This window comes from Pseudonaja textilis, chromosome 14 (assembly GCF_049901715.1).
Source record: "Pseudonaja textilis isolate UNSWEBS1 chromosome 14, rPseTex1.2, whole genome shotgun sequence".
Classification (NCBI taxonomy): domain Eukaryota; kingdom Metazoa; phylum Chordata; class Lepidosauria; order Squamata; family Elapidae; genus Pseudonaja; species Pseudonaja textilis.
Window position 1 is genome coordinate 16,014,918 of NC_142003.1, and position 21,770 is coordinate 16,036,687.

The 21,770-nt window shown below is 39.8% G+C and overlaps 1 protein-coding gene across 11 annotated transcripts in view; it reads right to left on the reverse strand.

Annotated features, from left to right (window-relative positions):
• Window positions 1-6,186: 6,186 nt before the first annotated feature.
• Window positions 6,187-21,770, reverse strand: part of RBFOX1 (RNA binding fox-1 homolog 1) — a 1,842,789-nt gene continuing 1,827,205 nt past the window's right edge. For 5 of the 11 annotated variants that reach the window (XM_087912645.1, XM_087912641.1, XM_087912650.1 and 2 more), the window contains 2 exons: window positions 18,136-18,211; window positions 6,187-6,527 (listed from right to left, as the gene is read on the reverse strand). In XM_087912645.1, the coding sequence (XP_087768771.1) occupies window positions 6,405-6,527; window positions 18,136-18,211 (199 nt within the window). In that variant the 3' untranslated portion in view covers window positions 6,187-6,404. Of the gene's footprint in view, window positions 6,528-7,519; window positions 8,370-18,135; window positions 18,212-21,770 lie in introns of those variants that run through there. The other 6 variants (XM_087912642.1, XM_087912644.1, XM_087912640.1 and 3 more) reach the window with 2 other exon arrangements.

Genomic DNA, 21,770 nt, shown 5'->3' on the forward strand with positions numbered 1-21,770 from the left:
TATTGTGTTTTTTTAATTTGATTTTAAATTGTCTTGAAGTATTTTATGGGAGAAGATATATCAAAATTTTAAATAACTAAATAAACAATCAATGATAAGGCTGAGTTTCTGACAACCCCCTTCGAATTAGGAACAGGAAAGAAATCTATGTATTTCTCTGTGTAATAGAAACAGGTGAAATTCCTTTCTTTTCACCCAAGCTTTACACTACACAACGTTCCCCTTGTCTCCTCACTGTCAATGCAGGTGGTTCTTGACTTACGTCCATGATTGAGCCCCAAACTTTCTGTTGCTAAGGGAGACGCTCGTTAAGTGAGTTTGACGACCTCTCTTGCCATCGTTGTTAAGAAAATCACTTCGGTTGTTGAGCTACTAACACAGCTGTTAAGTGAATCTGGCTTCCCCATTGACTTGTCTTGTCAGAAGGTCACAAAAAGGGATCATGTGACCCCAAGACATTGCAACTGTCATAATATGAGCCAGTTGCCATGTGTTTGAATTTTGATCATGTGACCGTGGGAATGTTGCAATGGTTGTAAGTGTGAAAAATGGTCCTAAGTCACTTTTTCAGTGCTGTTGTAGCTTCAAATGTAGCTAGTCTAGGGAAGAGAAGGACCAGGGAAGACTGGATAGCAGTCTTCCAATATTTATCTATCTATCTATCTATCTATTTATCTATCTATCTATCTATCTATCTATCTATCTATCTATCTATCTATCTATCTATCTATTTATCTAATCTATTTATTTATTTATTTATTTTGTCAAAAGCTTACAATACCATAGAAACAAGAATAAACATAAGTTTAAATACAAGAAATAGGAACTGATAATCGGGGACAATAGCACAGGGACGGTAGGCACAATGGTGCGCTTATGCACGTCCCCTTGCAGACCTCTTAGGAATGGGGTGAGGTCAATAGAGGTTAGTTTGAGGGTAAAGGAGTGGGGGTTTGAGTAGGTGACAACAGAATCAGGTAGTGAGTTCCAGGCATTGCCCCCTCTGTGGCTGAAGTCATACTTCCTGAAATCAAGTTTGGAGTGGTTTACATTGAGTTTATATCTGTTGTGTGCTCTTGTGTTGTTGAGGTTAAAGCTGAAATATTCATTAACTGCTAAGATGTTGAAACATATGATTTCATGTACTATGCTTAAGTCCAATCTTAGCCGGCGAAGTTCAAGGTTGTCTAAGCCTAGAATCTCAAGTCTGGTGTAGGGTATTCTGTTGTGAACAGAGGAATGTAGGACTCTTCTGGTAAAATACTTCTGGGCTTGCTCAATTGTATTTATGTCTGATATACAGTGCGGATTCCAGACAGCAGAGCTGAATTCAAGTATTGGTCTAATAAAGTTTTTGAATATTTGAGGGGCTTCCACAGAGAGGAAGGGGGTCAACCTGTTTTCCAAACACCCGAAGGCTAGACAAGGAAACTGAAGAAGGAGAGATTCAATCTGGAAATAAGGAGGAATTTCCTAACAGTGAGAGCAATCAACCCATGGAACAGAATTTGCCTTCAGAAGTTGTGGCAGCTTCATCCCTGGAAGCTTTCAAGAAGAGACTGGACTGCCATCTGTCAGAAATGGTGTAGGGTCTCCTGTTTGGGCAGGGAGTTGGACTAGATGACCTACAAGGTTCCTTCCAACTCTATTAATCTGTATCTGTATCTAATCTGTATCAAATAGTCACTAAATGAACTGTTGTAAGTTGAGGACTGCCTGTATTAAGATTCAGAGTATAACTTGGCATAGCTCACTGCCTGCTCCCCGTGGGGGTATTGGCAACAAGTGCCTTGATTTCCAGCTATTTGTGATAGTCATTCCTTTCCATTCTTTGTGAAAAGTTGGTGAATATAAGTGTGATATAAGTCTGTAGCCCACAAAGTTAATATTTAAAAAAAAAAAAGATTAAGGAAGAACACAACTCCGGACACACATTTTATTTACACCATTTCAGACTAAGCTTTTATTTTTAATATTACAAACCATTTGTTTTTCCTTTATTCATAAATCACTGTAGTGATATAAACACTAATTTCTAAAGACAGATATACACACTTGTCAGGTTTAAAGATCTGTAGTTGTTTTGAAGTCACAATATTCTACATATGGTATTAATCAGTTATTTTTAAAATCAGTATTCATATAATCAGTAATAATTTATATAACCAGAAAAGAAATCAACATTCCCTATATCAGACATACATTTGAATAAAATGAATGATTGGAGTGTTCTAAGTTTTTTTTTTCTCATTATTTTATTTCCACAAAAATATTTTCCAACAGTGTGTGGCAACCTCATTTGTGTGCAAGAATAAACATCGGTTTTATGTATTTTATTTTTATTTAACTAAGGGTTGCACCAAATGAAACAGCCACTTGATTCAAACAAAAATGACACATTGACTTAAATCACTTAAACATCAGGAGGATTTATGTGTTGAAAATGGAATTTCTGTAAGAAAATAAATATTTATTTCACAGTCATTTTTTGTTTTTGTTTTCTTTTTTAAAAAAGAGGTGTTTCCGAGTGCATACAGACGTGCAGTTTTTTTTTTTTTATTATTTTCAAGCAATTGAATCACAATGGAATTATTTTCCTCACTGCATTGTCCAGGATTGGAATAAGAAATCCTCAATATCTGGGAATCTCTCTCTCTCTCTCTTTCTCTCTCTCTTTCTTTCTCTTTTTCTTAAATTAAAGAAAGCAGCTCTACAGGTTTATAGCAGAATTAAGTGTGCACAGCACTATTGGCTGGGAGATGTGAAACCACAAATTCTCCTACCCTGTATTATTATAGAGGTTTCTCTTTCAAAATAAAATAAAATAAAAAACAAATGGAGAAACTTGCTGCGTTGAAAAGGAGGAGGAGGAAGAGAGGATTATTCCGTATTCAAAGAGTAGCTAAACATATCTGGCTAAAGGCATTGTTGCAAAATTGCAAGAAGCTGGCTTGCTTCAGAGAAGACCAGGAAGCAGAATCCAGGTACGTCTGTATGCACCCTCGGTTTCTGAACTCAGAAACTTTAATATCCTGTGCTAGATTTTCCCACGGTGTTTAAAAGTTCACGTAACAAATGGCCCCTTCCATCCTAAACATTCATATTTTCTTCACTACTGCAAAGAAGACAAAAAGGAGAGCGTAGGAGAAAAACAATCACCACCACCTATATTTCTCTCTAGGAACTCAAGAAAAACTGAGGAATAACACAGCAGTTCTCCTTGATGTTGCCTTCGTGGCTGGAGAAATTACATCAGAAGGATAACTGGGGGGAAATTCCTTCCTAACACAACCCTCCAATAATTCTTAATTTGATGTCACAGCAAGGTTAGGGTCGGTCTACGGAAGCTTCTCACAAACATGAAAGAAATTCTCTACAAATCAACCAAGCTAAGTCCAGAGGGACATCAATTCTGCGTGTGAATTTGGATCGCTGGATAATTTTCCTACCTGCAAGTGAACATTTGAGATTGTAGATGCGTGGAGTAGAGGGGTGTGAAGAACACTTAGATTTCTGATTGGTACCTGAATTTCCAAAAGCTGTGGCTGAGGTCTATCATTTCAGGAATAAAACATGGCCAGTAAAAAGTCCTCATTCTATGTTTGCTGAAGGTAGCATATAACTATCTTCCACCAAAATGAAGTGGTACAGTTGTTCTGCTTTTAATGTCTTTAAAATAAAAACCAACAAAAGTAATGATTCTTTAGTAGCCAATGTTTTTCATCATTCAGTGAGGGTTCTGTGCGGGGTTTCTTGCTCTCTCTCTCTCTCTCTCTCTCTCTCTTTCACTAGCTCTCCTTTGCTACACTCAATCCTGATTTGAGTCAAAACCTGATACAAATGTTCCAGAAACCTGGTTTTTCAAATCTGGTGAAACTTTATTGATGGTTTATTGTTCAACTGATCGTATTGCATGCACATTTTAACGATGACAAAGAGTTAAAAAGCCTGATCACAAACACTTCTTAAACAGCAGAATTGCTTATAGCAAGTTGGCAAGTTCACAGCAGTGTATTAATCATTGTTAACTGAAGGCCCTTTTAAATTTTTTTTTTTGTAATTTTTAGATCCTGCACGGCACACATGAGTATATAACTGTCTTCAACAAAATTGTAGCGGTACGGTTGTTCTGCTTTTAATGTCTTTAAAATACAAAACAAAAAAACAGAAAACCCAAAACGAAAATCAAGAAACCCTGACAAAACACTCCAATTAAGAATAATAGGTAATAATATATGCACAGACAAACTGCAATTTTTGTTTTTTGTTTTTCTAGTGGTATCCGAGTCTGCGGCTTTGGCATTGCATCTTGCACAAATTGCAGAAACAAGTGCATAGGATGGGCATCAGTTATGAGGACCTAATACATTCATCATGGACCTAATTATCATGGAAGGCTCAAAGGGGCCTTGAATTTGAAATCAGAAGCGGCAGCAGAATTGGATCCTTTGAAGAATTGCAGTTTGTTTACATGATGCAACGTTTGTTCGAAAAAATACCAAACGCATATGAAGGGCATGATTACCAATACTCATTGATTGCAGAATTTGTAAATGCGCCTATAAATCTGGACTAGAAGTAGCATGTAAAAATGAGAATGAGTGGGCATGGGTGTATGTGGGTGTGTTTTTCTCTCTCTAACTAATAATAATCTACTGGGTTTAAAATCTAAAACATCGTCAACGTGTAAATTTCTCAAACTGAATAATTCTACTTCACAGATGTAAATCTTATACACTTATTATTATTATTATTATTATCATCATCATCATCATTATTATTATTATTTAAAACCGGTACAAAGAATTTTAACTTTTTATTATTTTCTTTTTTGTTTTTTTGTTTTTTGGAAAAAAAACGAAAAAAAAAATAGAAACAGTGCTTTATCACCTCTTTTTTTTTTTTTTTAATTCTCCCATAATATAAAAGTTCTGTAATGATATCAATAATTTATTATACTGGAAGAAATATAAAAAAGAATGCTTGTTTATGATTTAACGAGCAGGTAACTCTCTTTATTTACTTAAATATATATATATATTTTCTTAAGTTTTCGCGGGTACTTACATGTATGGTATTCAGCTTTGTTCGGGTATTTTCCCACGTCATTGTAGTTGTGGTTTTAAAGTTGTAGCAATGTTTCGGCAGAATCTCATCTGCCATCATCAGGCTTCTGTAAAGCACAACTACAATGACGTGGGAAAATACCCAAACAAAGCTGAATGCCATACATGTAAGTACCCGCGAAAACTTAAGATAGATATATATATATATGTATATGTTATTTTTGTTTGTTTTTTTGTGTGTATTATTTTTTGTTGCCTAAACACCTAGTTACGATTGGAGCTAAATGCTGCCTGATGGAATGCGTTAAAAGCTTGCCCTTCCATAGCTTTTAATAAGACATTATGTACAGATGTCAGTTCAAGCACCCTTCTTGTAACTTTCCCCCCCACCCTCCCTCACCCCAACTCAGAATTAACAACATAACCTTTGGCTTTGAAGAAACAGTGAATAATTTAAGACAGCTGATATAGAATTATAAGGTGCCTTTGGGGGGGGTCCCCCTTTTTTATAGTTAATTCGGTGGTGCCCCATTTCCACCTCCTTGGTGTACCTCTCTCTCCCCCTCTTTCTTTCTTTCTTTCTTTCTTTCTTTCTTTCTTTCTTTCTTTCTTTCTTTCTTTCTTTCTTTCTTTCTTTCTTTCTTTCTTTCTTTCTTTCTTTCTTCCTCACTCTCTCTATCTCTATCTCTCCCCCCACACACCCCTTTTGAAAATAAAAAAATAAATGTCTTATGCAGGAAAAAAACAAATAAACCATGATATCACATACACGCTTACAAAACAAGTGAGGAATCCCAACAGCGTAATAATATTCAGCATATATAATTCGTTTACATGATATAGAACTTTTGATGGTGCCCCACCCACCCCACCGGACAAATTTCATTTCTAGCAGCTTTCTAGTTCAACCACAATGAAAATAATAATAATAATAATAATAATAATAATAATAATAATAATAATAATAATAATAATAAATTATTTATAATAATAATAAATACCTTCTACAGCCACCAAACTATGTAACCTCCGGAAATTAAAAGACCCACAATATTAAAATACACAGAACAAAATATCTGAGGTATAAGATAAAAAAATGTAAATATTTTTTTTTCGCCTCCTTTGTTTTTTGTTTTTTTTTGAATGTACTCATTTAGTTGATTTTTGCTTATTTGTTTCTTTGTAATTTTTTTTTTTTTTTTTAGAGTTGCTAAAATGATGCATTACTGCATGTATTGCCATCCCCAGGCCTCGGAAAGCTTCCATTTGGGTCCCCTCCTCCCATTTGGGGAGGAATTGTGGTTTTTAATTTTTTTAATTTTTTATTTTTTTTGTCATTTAGTATGGAGCAAAACGGCTGTATCCCCCTCGGTATATACTAGCCTGCAATGAAGAAAGAACGAGACCGACATCGTCAGCATGGCTTCTGTTCTTGGCATCACTCAGGGGTGTAAAAGCATTCTGAAACAAAGCAATTTGAGCAGTGGTGGGATTCAAAAAAATTTTACTAGTGGTTTTGTGGGTGTGGCTTGGTGGGCGTGGCAGGGGAAGGATACTGCCAAATCTCCATTCCCTCCCCACCCCACTAACCTGCTTCCCAGCTCCGTTCTCCTATGCAGGGCAACCAAAGAAGACCCAGCCAATCAGCTGGGACTCAATGGGAGGCGGAGAAGAGATGGGGTTGGCGGGGTCAGTCAGAGATGGGATTGGCCGGTTCTCCAAACTACTCAAAATTTCCACTCCTGGTTCTCCAGAACTGGTCAGATCCGGATGAATACCACCTCTGAATTTGAGGGGTGGGTGCTTGACTTCCACTTTTTTTTTGCCGTAACCAGATCTGCAATTTATTTATTTATTTTTGTGACCTTCTGGGGGATTTGGCTCCAACGCTTTTTCAAGACGCACTACAGGTAGTCCTCGACTTACAACCGTTCAAAGTTACAATGGCGCAAAAAAAAAAGATGACAATTTTTCACCCTTAGAAGCGTGATCAGTGTCTCCGTGGTCATGTGATCAAAATTCAGATGCTCGGTTTGTATTTATGACAGTCACGGTGTCACCCGGAATCATGGGATCCCCTTTTTGAGACCTTCTGACAGCCAAAATGAGTGGGGAAGCCAGATTCCCTTAACAACCGCATTACTCACTAAACAACTGCAGTGGTTCAGTTAGCAACGATGGCAAGAAAGGCCGTGAAAGGGGGCGAAATTCACTGAATGATTGTTTTGCTTAGCAACAGAAATGTTGGTTCAGGTGCAAATTGAGGACTACCTGTATCCAAACTGTGTCAGCAGTGGTTCTCCTGATGAATCATCATTGACCCAAACAAGGATTCATGGCTTCTTGATTAACTAATTGGACTGACATTGATTTATTAAATGGATTCGGCTCATTTTATGTCTCACGTGGTCTGAAACTGGATGCTTTTTTTAAAAAATGTACAAATCTGCAGAGTTTATTCTTCGTTAAGAAGCAAGGATACCAATAGCAGCTACACAACCACAGTGGGACCATCTCTTGATGGTAGGAAGGTTTAGGACATAGCAGGTGAGGTCTCAGCAAAAGGGTGGCACTTAGGGTCACTGGTGGGTGTTTAGTTCAACGTTTCTCAACCCATGGACTTCTGCTCCCAGAATTCCCCAGCCAGCTATGGAATTCTGGGAGTTAAGTCCAACACAGCTTAAAATCACCCAGGTGATTTAGCTGGTGAACCTTTGTCCTCATTAATTAGGTAGTTAAAATCCCATCTCCTATTTTACAGGCATTTGTAAAACCCACAAAGGGAAAATGCATTTGGGTGTGTGTGTGTGTGTGTGTGTAAGGGTCTTCTCCTGGACTGTTCTATTGGCAACTTTTCTTTGAATAGAGAAGTCAATCTCTTCATAAATCTGTCAATCAAGTTTTGTTTTAATAATCCAACACCGACGGCATGAACAACAAAACCAAATGGACCTATAAATATTTCTTTATTCTCATTTATGTAAATACTTGTATTCTGCCCTCCGAGTCTGTCCTACTATCTTTCATTTCTTGCCAAATGCACGTTGTTGATACATTCATTTTCTTTCTCTGGTGGCACGATTAAAGGCCCTTCATCCATATTAACATTTTACGGGTAATGTTGAGCCTTTTTTGTTTTGTTTTGTTTTGTTTTCGGCTGAAAAGTGCTGTGCAAAATTCAAATAAATGTCCCATTGGCAGGATCACAGCCTGGCCATTGTTGTAATATTTCAGATGGTCCATGTCAGCTCATTTCTCTTAGAAATGCAGACTGAACAAAATCTGTGAGGATCACTAAATGGGCTGCAGAGAAAAAAAGTGTGGGATTACTTGAGCCATTATGCACCAAAAGCTGCTTTCTGTACATGTGCTGTCCTGCCTTACAATCAATCAATGACACAAAATACAGTTTTCTGGATATCACCATTAACTTTGGTCTAGGGGCCTCCCTAACTAAAATGGCTTCCTGCTGAGGGATTGATATTAAACCTACCACCTGTGTTTCCCTCATCTTCAGAACTTTGATAGGGTAAATCTTGTTGATGTCTCTCTCACAATTATTTATTACATTTATACCTTGTGTCCCCTGAAGAAACTCATGTTGGGATCATTTTCCCTTATCTCATCCACTCTGTGAATTATGTTGGTCTCAAGAGAAGCTGTAACTCAATAGTCTTCAAATTTGGCAAGTTTAAGACTTGTGGACTTCAACTTCCAAAATTCCTGAGCTAACATGACTATAGGAGGAATTCTGGGAGTTGAAGTCCACAAGTCTTAAAGCTGTCAAGTTTGAAGACCCCTGCTCCAACTCATGGATGTCCCACTTTTGGGGTTGCTTGGGTCACATTGAGTGAAGAAGACTTGTCTTGAGCTACGTATAAATATATATAATATAGTTAATGCATACAAATTGCATAATAATGTTAAAAGTTTGTGATCTTGTGGGATCGCATTACTAGCAGTTTAAGGCCACATTCATCCCACAGTCTATTGGCTGGACACACTTGATCTTGTCCAAAGTTATTCCCCAGATTCCATCTTTGGGACTATCAGAGTTTGCACAACATCGCTAAGTTGTTGTTTTTTTAAACCATGGTTAGGCCTCTCCCTCCTTTTAGGCCTGGCTGTCTTAACACATGGTGACAACTCAACATATTTCATTAATCATTCAATACATTTTGCAAATCTTGAAAAGGATAAATTCAGTAACATGAATAACTATGGAGTAGAAGCTCAATCTAAATGTCTGGTGTGTTTTATTTGTTTGATTGCTTTATATCTTGCTTTTCTGTGAGAACTCAAGATGGTGAGTGGGAGTGATATGAGGGGGGTTCTGCCTTCATTTTATCCCCTCAGGGATACCCTTGTGGAGTCAGTTGGGCTGAGAAGATGTGTCATGACCCTGTTGGAATCTGATTCGAAGGGGGAGGCCGAACAGCCGACAGGGGGTGGGAGTATGGCTCTGTTGGCTGTGGAAGAAACTGGGGAAAGGTAAAGTCCGGCTGATCAGAGCGGGTGAGAGGTAGAGCAAGGGAGAGGGAATTCAGATGAAATCCCAGGCCCACCCCCTCTTCATCATAGGGCACACAGGGAGGAACAGAGAAGGGAGCAATGTGAGTTGCATGGCTTACGGTGGAGGAAAGGGCTCTGATTCCCTTGATTAGATGCAGTGTTTAAAAAGGGCAGCTATGCACAGCAAAGTTATTGGAAGCAAATCATGAGTTATCTGTTATTATCGAGGCTTATCTGGGTTCCTGGCATCTTCCCAACCATGAGTTTTGCCGTGTTTTCAAGTCTGAAAGTCCTTCTCCTGCCTTTTCAAGTTCATTACTGCAGCTTGGTTTATTTGGATTTTTAGTTACAGTCTGTATGTACCCTGTTTGGGACTGAATTTTCTCCAGTTAAAGGCTGTTCCTGGGAGAGTTTTTCTCCATCCGAAGGTAACCTGGACATTGGGGGCAAAGTTGGAGATAATAAAGGAACTCTTCTTGCTTATTTGACTGTGTTGCCTTTGTGCCATGCCCCTTTGGGTCATCACAAGATGTCTAGGGTCAGTCCATGGTTGGGCTCCCATGGTTGAATGTGGCCTTGAACTAGAATCCTAAACCAAAATTTGACCTAACCATTCTGCCTCCATGAAACAAGTACATATTCATAACGACTCACTGCCACTCAAACAGAAAGGTGGGGCCCCGCAAAATCCCCCCAAATTGATTTCAAATTGCAATAGTGAATGCGATTAAGAGATTGTTCTTTTTTATATATATTTTCACTTCCATTAAAAGTCAATAAAATGTAGTTGTTTTTTTACCCTGGTCTGACTTCTGTTTTGATGACTGTGCCTCCCCCAGTACTCCAACTCAAATATGCAATTGGAGCGTCTGGCCCAGTTGTGCTCCATCTCTACAGACCACTTGAATCTACAAATGAATCTATAAACAATTCCTGTGTTTGTTTGTCATAGTCCTATTCTGCTGACTCAGGATCATGGCAAAGCCTGGGGAGAAATTCTTACAGGATCAAATCTGGGTCAGTCATCGAGATGAGAGGTTTAGTCTTCCAAGCTTTTGGACTTGTGTTAGAGCCCATCCTCAGGGAACTTCTCTCAACTGGACTACTCTTCATGGCATGAGTTGCTGACTTTCTATCTGCCCAACTTGGCTATAGCTTGTTGATTCACCAACCTCACCCACTGTACATTTGTTAGATGATCTGGTACATCAAAAGACAAATTCATTGTGTGTCCAATCACACCTGGCCAATAGTCTCTGTGTGGTATTTATATAGTGCCTGTTTTGTGGAGTTTTTTATATATTGATTGGGGTGTTGATGACTGGTTATTAAGTCGTTGGCTGTTGTTTCCTTGTGCTGTCAAGCCCTCATCTCCTAAGTACTTGATAAGCTGCTGGTAAATCAGCGCTCTTGTTGACTGAAGAGAGGCCCAGTTCCCAGGCTTCAATCACTTCCCTGTCTGTTTTTATGCCTGTTCATCCAACAGTCTTAGTAGCAGAGTAGTAGACTAAACTTCTTGTCCCGGTGGCTGACCCAGATTGGATCCTGGGACATTATCCTGGGACACACACATTTGCCTTCATTTGTGAGAAATTCTTACACTATTTGTAGAGGATGTAGACAAGCTGAGCCATACTTGGACGCAGAAGTCAACTGGACTACTCTTCATGGCATGAGTTGCTAACTTTCTATCTGCCCAACTTGGCTATAGCTTGTTGATTCACCAATCTCACCCACTGTACATTAGTTAGATGATCTTGTACACCAAAAGACAAATTCATTGTGTGTCCAATCACACCTGGCCAATAAAGAATTCTATTCTATTCCATACAGATTGCAACTGTAGATGCAAGAGCCAGCTAGGATTTACCTGCAGCCCTGCCAATGAGTAAGTCTTGGTTTGTGGCAACATTACTATTGAAGTTTACTTTTTGCAAAGCAATTGAATGTTATACTGTAAGGCAGACTGTCCTGATTTTACATGTGCTTATATATATATATATATATGCATGTATATGTATGTTTATGTATGTATACTTTACAATGTGTGTGTGTGTGTGTGTGTGTGTGCACACAGTATATATACATACATATATACAGCCTAATTGGTGTAGAGAACGTATTGTTGCAGGATAGATGGCTAGATGAATGGATGGATGGATGGATGGATGGATGGATGGAGTGACAGACAGATCAATAGATGTCTTATTCCTACAGGGCAGCTGCTCCCTCTTTAGGCACATATAAAGGGAAGGAGCTAGTTTAATGGAGAGCAGTGAGTCACAGTGCATGAAAGAGGTGTGAACCGCTTTGGAATCATGTGTGAACTGTGCATAAACCTAGGAATAAATGCTCTTGGGTCTACATATTGCCCGAGTCTCTTAGGGACACCTGGGAGGGTGGGGGGCTCAGATTTCTGCTATGGAGCTCCAATAGTAGCTTTAGAGGTATCCCTTTCTCCGTTGGCAATGGGAAACCACTTTGTGCACAGAGCTTTGGGTTCAAAAGCTTCACTGTGAACCAAAGTGAGGCCTCCCATCACTGGCATCTGCCAGTGAAAATGATGAAAGCAGTGTCCTGGTGCTGGCCACACACAGCTGTGGACCTTGGGCCCGATGCTGCTTTGATCATTTGGATGAAAACAGCTGGAGCTTGAAGGCACTCATATTTCACACGGTATGTGGTGCTCCTTCTCCTGCATAGAGATGTCCCTTTAACAAAAAAAAAATAAAGAAAAAATGGTGGGATAGGTTAATTATGGAGCTCCGGATTATGTCTGCTTGTCCTCTGAATTTAGGTGGGCTTGGTTTGTTTGCTGAATTTCAGGAATATGGTTGGTCTTAGTTCTGGAAAAAAAAAATTTCTTGTAACAGGCAGTGGAGAAGGGGAGAATTTTAGAACTTTCCTTTATCCAATAATTCTATAAGACTTTACTGCAATGATGCTACCTAAAGCTATAGCAGAATTGGGATGCATGAAGTCTAAGTGGATGACAGCTCAGTAATTAGATGCAGAAATGTAAATTGTAAAGAATCAGTAGGTTTTTAAGAAGTGATTTGCCTGAAATGGTATAGGGGTTCCTGCCTGAGGAGGAAGTTGGACTGGAAAACTTACAAGGTCCCTTCCAACCCTATTATTCTGTTATACCAGGGGTTGGCAAACTTCAATATTCAAAGAGCCACAAAGGTCATAACTGGAAGCCTCCTGTTCAGTTCTGGAGCCAACCAGAAGTCCAATTCCCCCACCATAGAGTCTCCTGCTAGCGCAGCATCCTTTTTTCCTCTGCCAACCATAAGTCTGGTTCCCCTACCATAGACTCTCCTAGCACAGCATCCTTTTTCCTCTACCTCTCTTAACTGAGAGCCCTATCAATTGTGGAGCCAACTGGTGACAGGGAGCCACAGCAGAGAGATGAAAGAGCCACATGCAGCTCCAGAGCCATGGGTTGCTGACCCTCATGTTATACTGTAGTGGTGCAGTGGTTAGAATGCAGTACTACATCTGCTGACAGTTTGATTCTCACCAGCTCAAGTTTAACTCAGCCTTCTCTCCTTCCACAGTTGGTAAAATGAGGACCCAGATTGTTAGGGGCAACATGCTGACCCCGTAAGCCACTAAGAGTGGGATGTAAAAGCACTGTGAAGCGGTACATAAGTCTAAGTGCTTATTGCTATACCAGGCTAAACTATTCGCTATGTTTTATAGACGGATGAGATCTTTTCAAGAGTAGCGTTTTCATAAAGACTGGGACCAAATAATTTACCCAAACTCAGTGGGTAAAATGAAAATCTGAGGAAAATGTAAGATGACAGTTTTGAACACACACACACACACACACACACACACAAACACACACACACATATGCACCTAAAAAAACTTTAAAAAAACTTCTTGCAATTTTGTCCACTGATTCCTAAATTTAATTTTTTAAAAAATAAAATAAATTGAAAAGGAAAGAGGTTTTTTTTTCTAATTCATTTTTAAATTGCTTAACAACCACAACACTCGTAGCTGCCTGCTCTCAATCTCAACTAATTTTGGGGATAGCAGTCAAAAGATCTGTTTCTTAACGATTCAGAACATTTTAAACATGTTCCTTTTGGAAGTTTAATTTCTCACAAAGATGTGTAATTCCAAATTAAAGAAAAAAGTGATACTGGTAAACTGCTTTCCATTACCTTGTGGTTTTTTAAAAAAAATTCCAGTCCATTGGAAAAGATGCTTTTTTCATTTTTGTCCTTCCAAATCACTTAAAAGCCAGCCCTTATGGGGTGACATGTTCCCCCCCCCCAAAAACAAAACTAATTTAACTGCTTAAATGCTTAAATTCCCATACACACAGGGGTGGGCTGCTGGGGGTTCGCAGGGGTTTCGGAAGAGCCCCTAGCTAAGACTCTGCAGTTTGGAGAACTCCCAAATACCACTCCTGGCTGGCCCCACCCACCCTGCGCCTCCCCTCCCAGGAGTCCCCACGTGGCCTGTTTAGGATGCAGGGAAGTGCAGGCCACACACAAAGACTCAGAGAGAGTGAAAAATGGGCCTCCCGGAAGTTTGGGAAGGCCAGAAATGGCCCCGTTTCCAGCTTCCACAGAGCCTCCGGAGCCCAGGGAGGTGTTTTTTGCCTTCCCAGAGGCTCTAGGAAAGCCTCCAGAGCCCGGGGAGGGCACAAATGCCCCCTCCTGCCATGGTTCAGGAGGCCAACTAGGCCACATCCACCATGGCCACACCCACCTAGCAACAGGGCAGAGAACCTGTGGCTAAAATTTTTGCAGCCCACCTCTACATACACATGGATAATAATAATGAAGGTTTCTTCAAGTCCACCCATCAAGTTGTGTGGACAATTATATGGGATGAAAAAAGCCTCCGCTTTATGGAATGGTGAAAATAACTTATTCTGGTTCTACCCTTAAAAGTGGAGAAGCCTGCAAGTGTGATCATAGGGATATCACTGTTAAATTGTATTTGTGTCGAAAGGACCGAGGTGCTTCTGGGTTGAAAGGATAAGCCAGTGACATCCACGTTGCCTAGAGGATGCCCAGTTGGGGCTCCTTTCATGTCTCTGGTAAGAACTAGAGCAAAGGAGGGGAGCTCATCCTGGTTCACAGCACAACATAACCAGGCCAGGGGTGTCCAACTTAGGCCCACAGGCTGGATTCGACCCATAGGGTGCTTAGATCTGGCCCACCAGAAGCCGGAAACAGAACATTCCGGTAGATACCGCCCATCATGGCCACGTCCACCTAGCAACCGTGTAGTGAACCGGTTGCTGGGGTTTTTGAATCCTACCCCTGAGTGTTTCTCAAAGTTGGCAATTTTAAGACATGTGGCTTTCACCATTCTTCCATACCATTCCACTTCACTCCGTTCTGTTCTGTTCTGTTCCCTTCCCTTCCCTTCCCTTCCCTTCCCTTCCCTTCCCTTCCCTTCCATTCCATTCCATTCCATTCCATTCTATTCTATTCTATTCTATTCTATTCTATTCTATTCTATTTTATTATTGGTGTTGTGGGCTTATTAAAGCAGCAATTGGACAAAAGATTAAGAAAATTGTTGTACCAAGAATCCTTCATTTAGAAACTCAAAAAGATACCATTGCTTTCCGTAATGCTGGCATGCTGAATAGACAAGTAATTATAAATGTATTTTTCAGATTGAAAAATATTACTTATTAGAATGCCCAAGCATCTTAGGAGATTATTTGCCCATGTGAGATTTGAATAGCCAGGCACCATGATAAAAGAGGAAAGATTTAATCAAATTCCTTTTTGGAACATATATGTGATGCAGCAGAGACAAAGACATTAGCACATGTATTGACTGATTGCCTGGCACAGAACATTATCTTGAACCCTGGCTATGATGAACACTCAGAAGAGTTCTTCTGTTTGGCTCTTTCACTTAATTGTGTCTTTGCTCTCAGCTTGAAAACAATTGGGAGAGGGCTGGTTGGAATGTCGGGATGGAATGGAATGCCAAGACTCAATCTGCAGATTGTGAGTCCCTATTGCCAGCCTCAAGGTCACACAACCCAGGTGTTTAAACTATCCACACTGTTCCCATAACAACAACAACAACAAAAAAGCAGATGTAATTGAACACAATGGACTGAGAGGGATGGCCGAAGGGAAGAAGCAAGTTTGAACTAGAGAAAACCAGAGCTGGTTTCGCTTCTTCTTGTGCCAATGTAGCATGTAGCTTATTCAAAAAAGTTTTACTTTTGGGAAGCACAGTGCCCCAGGAGTTTCTTTTCTAGATTCTCTACCTGGAGAGCTGACAGTGACCACAATTAAGCCCAAAATTTCCATTGCTAAGCAAAATATTTGTTAATTGTGTTTTGCCCAGTAGTGCACTTCCAATTTTTTTCCTACCAGTTGTATGAAAGCGTGCTTTGCTCAAAGACTGCCGTCTATGTCAACACTTGTGAGCTGAGCTGGTTTTTTTATCTCAGCTGAGGCGCGGCAATCCGTTCTGCCATGCAAATCAGCTGATCTAAAAGTCAAGGGAATATAGGAGAGGTAATGGCAGGGGCAGGTAGGCGGGGCCAGCCAGATGTGGTCTTTGCCGGTTCTCCGAACTACTCAAAATTTTTGCTACCGATACACCAGAACTGGTCCAAACTGGCTGAATACCATCTCTGGCTTTGCCTCCATTTTATGACCTCTCTCGCCATAGTTATTGAGTGAATCACTGAGGTTGTTAAGCTAGTAACATGGTTGTTAAGGGAATGTGGTTTCTCCATTGACTTTGCCTGCCGTAAGGTTGTGAAAGGGGTGTGAGCTTTGGAAACCATATTGAGATCCAATGCTCCCACGCTGCCACATCTGAGCCTGGGAAAGTGGGAAATGCATTGGAATATATCTAGTTAGACATAATAACATTCTTTTTCAGATTCAAGGTCAGGTTGTATTGTGCATAAGTGAGAGGAAGTCTTAACTTGGGATGGATGGTGATTGGGCCATGTGATGATGGGTGCAGGGGATGGATTTTGTAGTTTTTACTTATTGCAAGGAATTTTCAGATTCAGGATTCCCCCAGTTGTTCCAGTTACTGTCCAAATAAAAAGGAATCTTTGAGAAGATGTCTGTCTCAGGGTTATTGGGCGGAATGGAGGGTTGTTGGAACACTGACAAGGGTATCACATGACCCTGAAACATGCAACCATCACTAATACATGCCAGTTGCCAAGTGTCTGAATTTTGATCATGTGACCATGGGGATGCTGTAACAAATATACGTATGAAAAATGGTCATAAGTCACTTTTTTCAGGACTATTGTAACTTCAAATGATCACTCAATGAACTGTTGTAAGTTGAGAACTACCTGTATGTTATGCATGGTTAGCACATAGAGATATCACCTATAAAATGGCCTTTTTTCTGAAGAACACAGTGCAAGTTTGAGTGGGGCAAATTGTAAGGATATACGGCTATAAGGGCTAAGACATTGCTTTTATACTGGATTATTTCCTTCACTCTTTTGTATTTTGATTTGGCCTTATAAATAAAGGGCTGCTGCTGCTACTACAGCTATTTAAATATAAATAAAATTTAAGACAGGAATGCAATGCTTTCAGTATAACACTTTCACACCAGGTTCTTGAAAATTATATGATATATATTTTTGAGCTGGGATACAAACACTCTCTCTCTCTCTCTCTCTCTCACACACACACACACACACACACACACACACACAAACACAAACAATAAATGTGGGCTCCCAGTGAACAAAAATGATTATGGATTGAGTCTTTTGTTTTTTGAGTCAGAGGGATTCAGTTAACGTCAAGCAAGTTGTCTCCATTGCTGATGCTAACATTTGCTCATTTTTACAGGTTATTTTAATGTCGTGGTAAAAATGTGGCTTCACTTTTGACTCCAGGAGAGGTCTTTGCCCCAAAAGATCAACAGTGTCCAATGCAATTTCCCTGTGGGTTTTTTTTTTTTTTTTTTTAGGATGGGTACATTTTAGCTTTGTGCAACTACAGATTCTTCTGAACCGTTTCCCTAAAAGTCAAGGATGGGCTAAATATAGCCTTCCTCTCTTGCCGTATGACTCATTTTGGATTATTAACTCTAATCGAGAGGAAATAGCCAGGATGTGGGCTAACTGCCTGGATACCAGCTTGGAAATCTCATTTTCTGCTCTTTGTAAGAAGCACCGGTGTGACTTGGACCTCAGGGTTGTATAAATTCAATTGGTGAAGGGGCGGGAAGTGAGGAAAATGGACATCTCTGCGAACGCCTTGATGGATTTAATTATCAAAATGACTAATTATTCCATTAAGGTAAGTGCTCGGCTAGGTGATACTTGCAAAATTATATATATAATAACTTACATTGCACTACGTTGCCAAGAAATTAAGACATTTATCAAGTTTACTGGGAAGGATTAATGTGGCATTTTAGCAGCCGTTAGCAGAAGAGACAAATTCAATTAAGGGAAAGTGAGGAGATGTCAACCATGTTAAGAACGGAGGAGAGGAAGGGAGGGAAAAAAGCACTGGAAGATGGGTTAAAAGGAGGTAGGGGGAGAAGGAGGCAAACACTTACCATGGCACCAACGCCGTAGGTGGCTGCTGGAGCAAGTGTGTGGTGGTAGGGGTCTGCAGCATAAAGTCGTCCGTAACTACAAAGGAAGCAGAGCTTTGGATTAATTTTGGAATGGGATTACAAAGAAATAAGGAAAAAGAAACAGCATCAACCCCAGAAGTTAGAGTGAGAAAGGAATTGAAAATGAATGCAATTGAACACATCCCATTCTACCCAATTGGGTTGGAAATGAGTTGACCTAGCAATTTATGGAGGCCATCTCCTCTGGAGATATGGTGACAAAGGACCCTAATAGCATTAGCAATAGCATTTAGACTTATATACCACTTCACAGTGCTTTACAGCCCTCTCTAAGCGGTTTAGAGAGTCAACTTATTGGCACTAACTATCTGAGTCCTCATTTTACCCACCTTGGAAAGATAGAAGGCTGAGTCAACCTTGAGCCAATCAGGATTGAACTCCTGGCAGTGGGCAGAGTCAGCCTGCAATACTGCACTTTAACCACTACACCACCATTAAAAGAAGGAAGGAAGAATGGAAGGAAGGGAGAAAAGGAAGAGCAATAGCAGTAGCACTTAGACTTATATACCGCTTTATAGTGCTTTACAGCCTTCTCTAAGTGGTTTACAGAGTCAGCCTCTTGCACCCAACAACCTGGGTCCTCATTTTACCCATCTCGGAAGGATGGAAGGCTGAATCAACCTTAAGCCTGATAGGGATTGAACTGCCAAATTGCAGGCAGCTGGTAGTCAGCAGAATTAGCTTGCAGTACTGCATTCCAACAACTGTACAATGCATTGGCTCTAATGGGGGCCAATTGGAAATGTATGATAAGCTGGAGTAGATTAACTCTAAGCAGACAACACACAAGCTGCAGAACAAAGACATTAAACATTTCAATAGAAGAGAAGAGAACGTATGGCCAACATTTCCTTTGACGCAGTAGGAATCATGGTGGTCTCTTCCATAGGCATAGTTCAAGAGTGCCCCCTTTGGAAATTTCAAGCCACCTGGTATGGGTCTAGAACAACTTACCCCAGTCAACTCACTGCAGCCAACTGGCCATGACTAACTCACCACAGCCAACTCATCATGAAATGACTTACTACGGCCAACTAACTTGCCGTGGGACATGAGTTATCAAAGAAATGGTGGAATAGAATCATTTAAGAAAGAAGGGCAAAGGAAGGACAAAATGATAAAAAATAAAATATGTCTTTAAAATTATTTTAAATAATTAAATAGAAATATTGAATTGTCCTGCAGTGAGTTGGCTGTGATGAGTTGTCCCATTCTGCCTGGTATGATCTCACCACAACCACACTGCTTCTGGCAGTTAGGTGGTTAGCTTCATTGGACATTGAATTATAACATCTATCCCATTACAATTTTATGGCTGTTGTGGTTATGGTGATTTTATTGTGGTTTTATCTTGGTTTAATATATTGCCTCACATGCTATATTGCTCATATGTCCTCTCTCTCTCTCCCTCTCAATCTCTCTCCCCCTCATTTATCTATTTCTCTCTCTCTCTCTATGGGTGTATATATCTATAGGTAAATATAGAGACATATGGAAATTATATATAAATTATAATATATATATAATTATATATAAATTATATATATATGGATCTTTGGTTATTCGGGTTATCTCCCACGTAAGATTGGAGGTATTTAGGCAACGTTTCGATGAAGTCTCATTCATCATCTTCAGGCTTGTGTCTTCGGCTCTGTGCTTCAAGACACAAGCCTGAAGATGATGAATGAGACTTCATCGAAACGCTGCCTAGATACTTCCAATCTTACGTGGAGAAAACCTGAATAACCAAAGATCCACATACAAATACCTGCGAGAACCTCAGAAATATATATATATCCCCTAACAATTAGCACTAATATATTGAATTTTCACTGAATTTTCTACACACTACGCTGTATTTCAAGTATTGGACAAGTAATTCACTCTACCTTTTGAAATAATAAAGAATAATGAAAACAGATAACATCTAAATACAAAAAGGCCAGGTTTAAACTGACAGCCCACTTTGTGAATGATGTTTTTGTTCTTTTTCTAACAATGAATAGCACTAATGTACTCAACAGCTTGCCGATAGAAATTTCATCTCCCCCCTCCCCCCCCCCCAAAAAAAAAAATCTCTTGAAGACTATTGACTATTGCAAAGTTCCTCTTGGGAAATGTTACAACAGGCCATGAAACTTTCTGAGTTTTTCTCAAATCAGATATTTTTGCTGGAGAAGGAAAGGCTTCAAATGTTGCTTTAGACCCAATGTCAAGATTTCATTCAATTCCTCCACAAAAATGAAATGGACGAACCATGCAAGCATGACGTCCAGTTTATATGGATGTGCCTTACTTAGGACAAGCAGGGAATGCTAATCAAGTTGTGTTTTGAAAGGAATGGCTCTTCTCTTAATAGCTCCCAGAATCCAATCTGTCACACAACAATCCTTCTATGGAAGAAGATCTTTCCAGAGAACCTACCCATAAATGTTATCTAAGACCATGCATCATTGTCCTTTCTCAATTGATGAATAGCTCTCTCTTTTTTTTTTTTGTCCTCTTCAGGTTGACCTCTACCATGTGAATATGACAATTTTATTATGTTTAATAAATTTCATTTCCACAGAGGAAAAAAGAACAGTGTCAGCCTCTTTTTAAATGCTAATTTCAAAACACGCCATTACATGTTACGAAAATTGAGAAGTTCAAAAGCTGAGCCTTCTGCATGCAGATGCTACCTGCAGCACAAATCACTTTGTGAGAGGGGAACAAGGAAACCTCACCCATTTCCTTCCCAGGGGCTACTGAGTTTCTTCCAACGAGACTGCAGTGCTTCCTATTTTTGTAATTTCTCCTTATACATTAAGGTATGCAAATGTGGACTCTGCATTTCAGTTGACTGATGATACGGAGAAGGAACGGCAAAAAAGCATAAAGGAATTATTCTGCATATCCGACTTTATTCTGGAACCTGTTCTTCTTAAAACTGTAATTATCTTCCCCTACAGAATTCAAAATGTTGGATTTACAGCCTAACAGAGGCCACAATGGAGATAGACCATCTTCTACAATCTGGTGCCTTCGGGTGCTTTCCAAGTCTTAGAACTGTAGCTCCACCCAGCATGTAAAAATTGGGGTAGATGGTCTCAATATATCTGAAGAACATCAGGCACTTTAGAGGCAGTTGACAAATCTCAGAAGCTAGGATACTAGGATAAGCACAACGGCTTAGCAATTCCACTGCCAGTTTTAGAAAGCTGTCCTTAAGTAACAACTTTCATTCTTTCTCCTTGTTAGCTTATTTTCCTGGCACTGACACAATTAGGTTGGGATTTGGGTACTGAACATCACAACTAACCACCCAAATAATATTTTGGGGAAACCAAAGGGAAGGTCACAAATGACAATCGCATGTCTACTGGATGCTCTAACTGTGTGCAGTTGCCACATTCCCAAATCCTGGTCACACAACCCTATCATGATGGGATAGCCAGATCTTTGAGGACTTGGTTGTGTCATTTGTTCACTGTGATTGTAAATTTGGTCAATGTTGTTAACCAAGGACTGCCTGTAATTTCGATTCCTGCACCACGCAGGGAGCTGGCCTATAT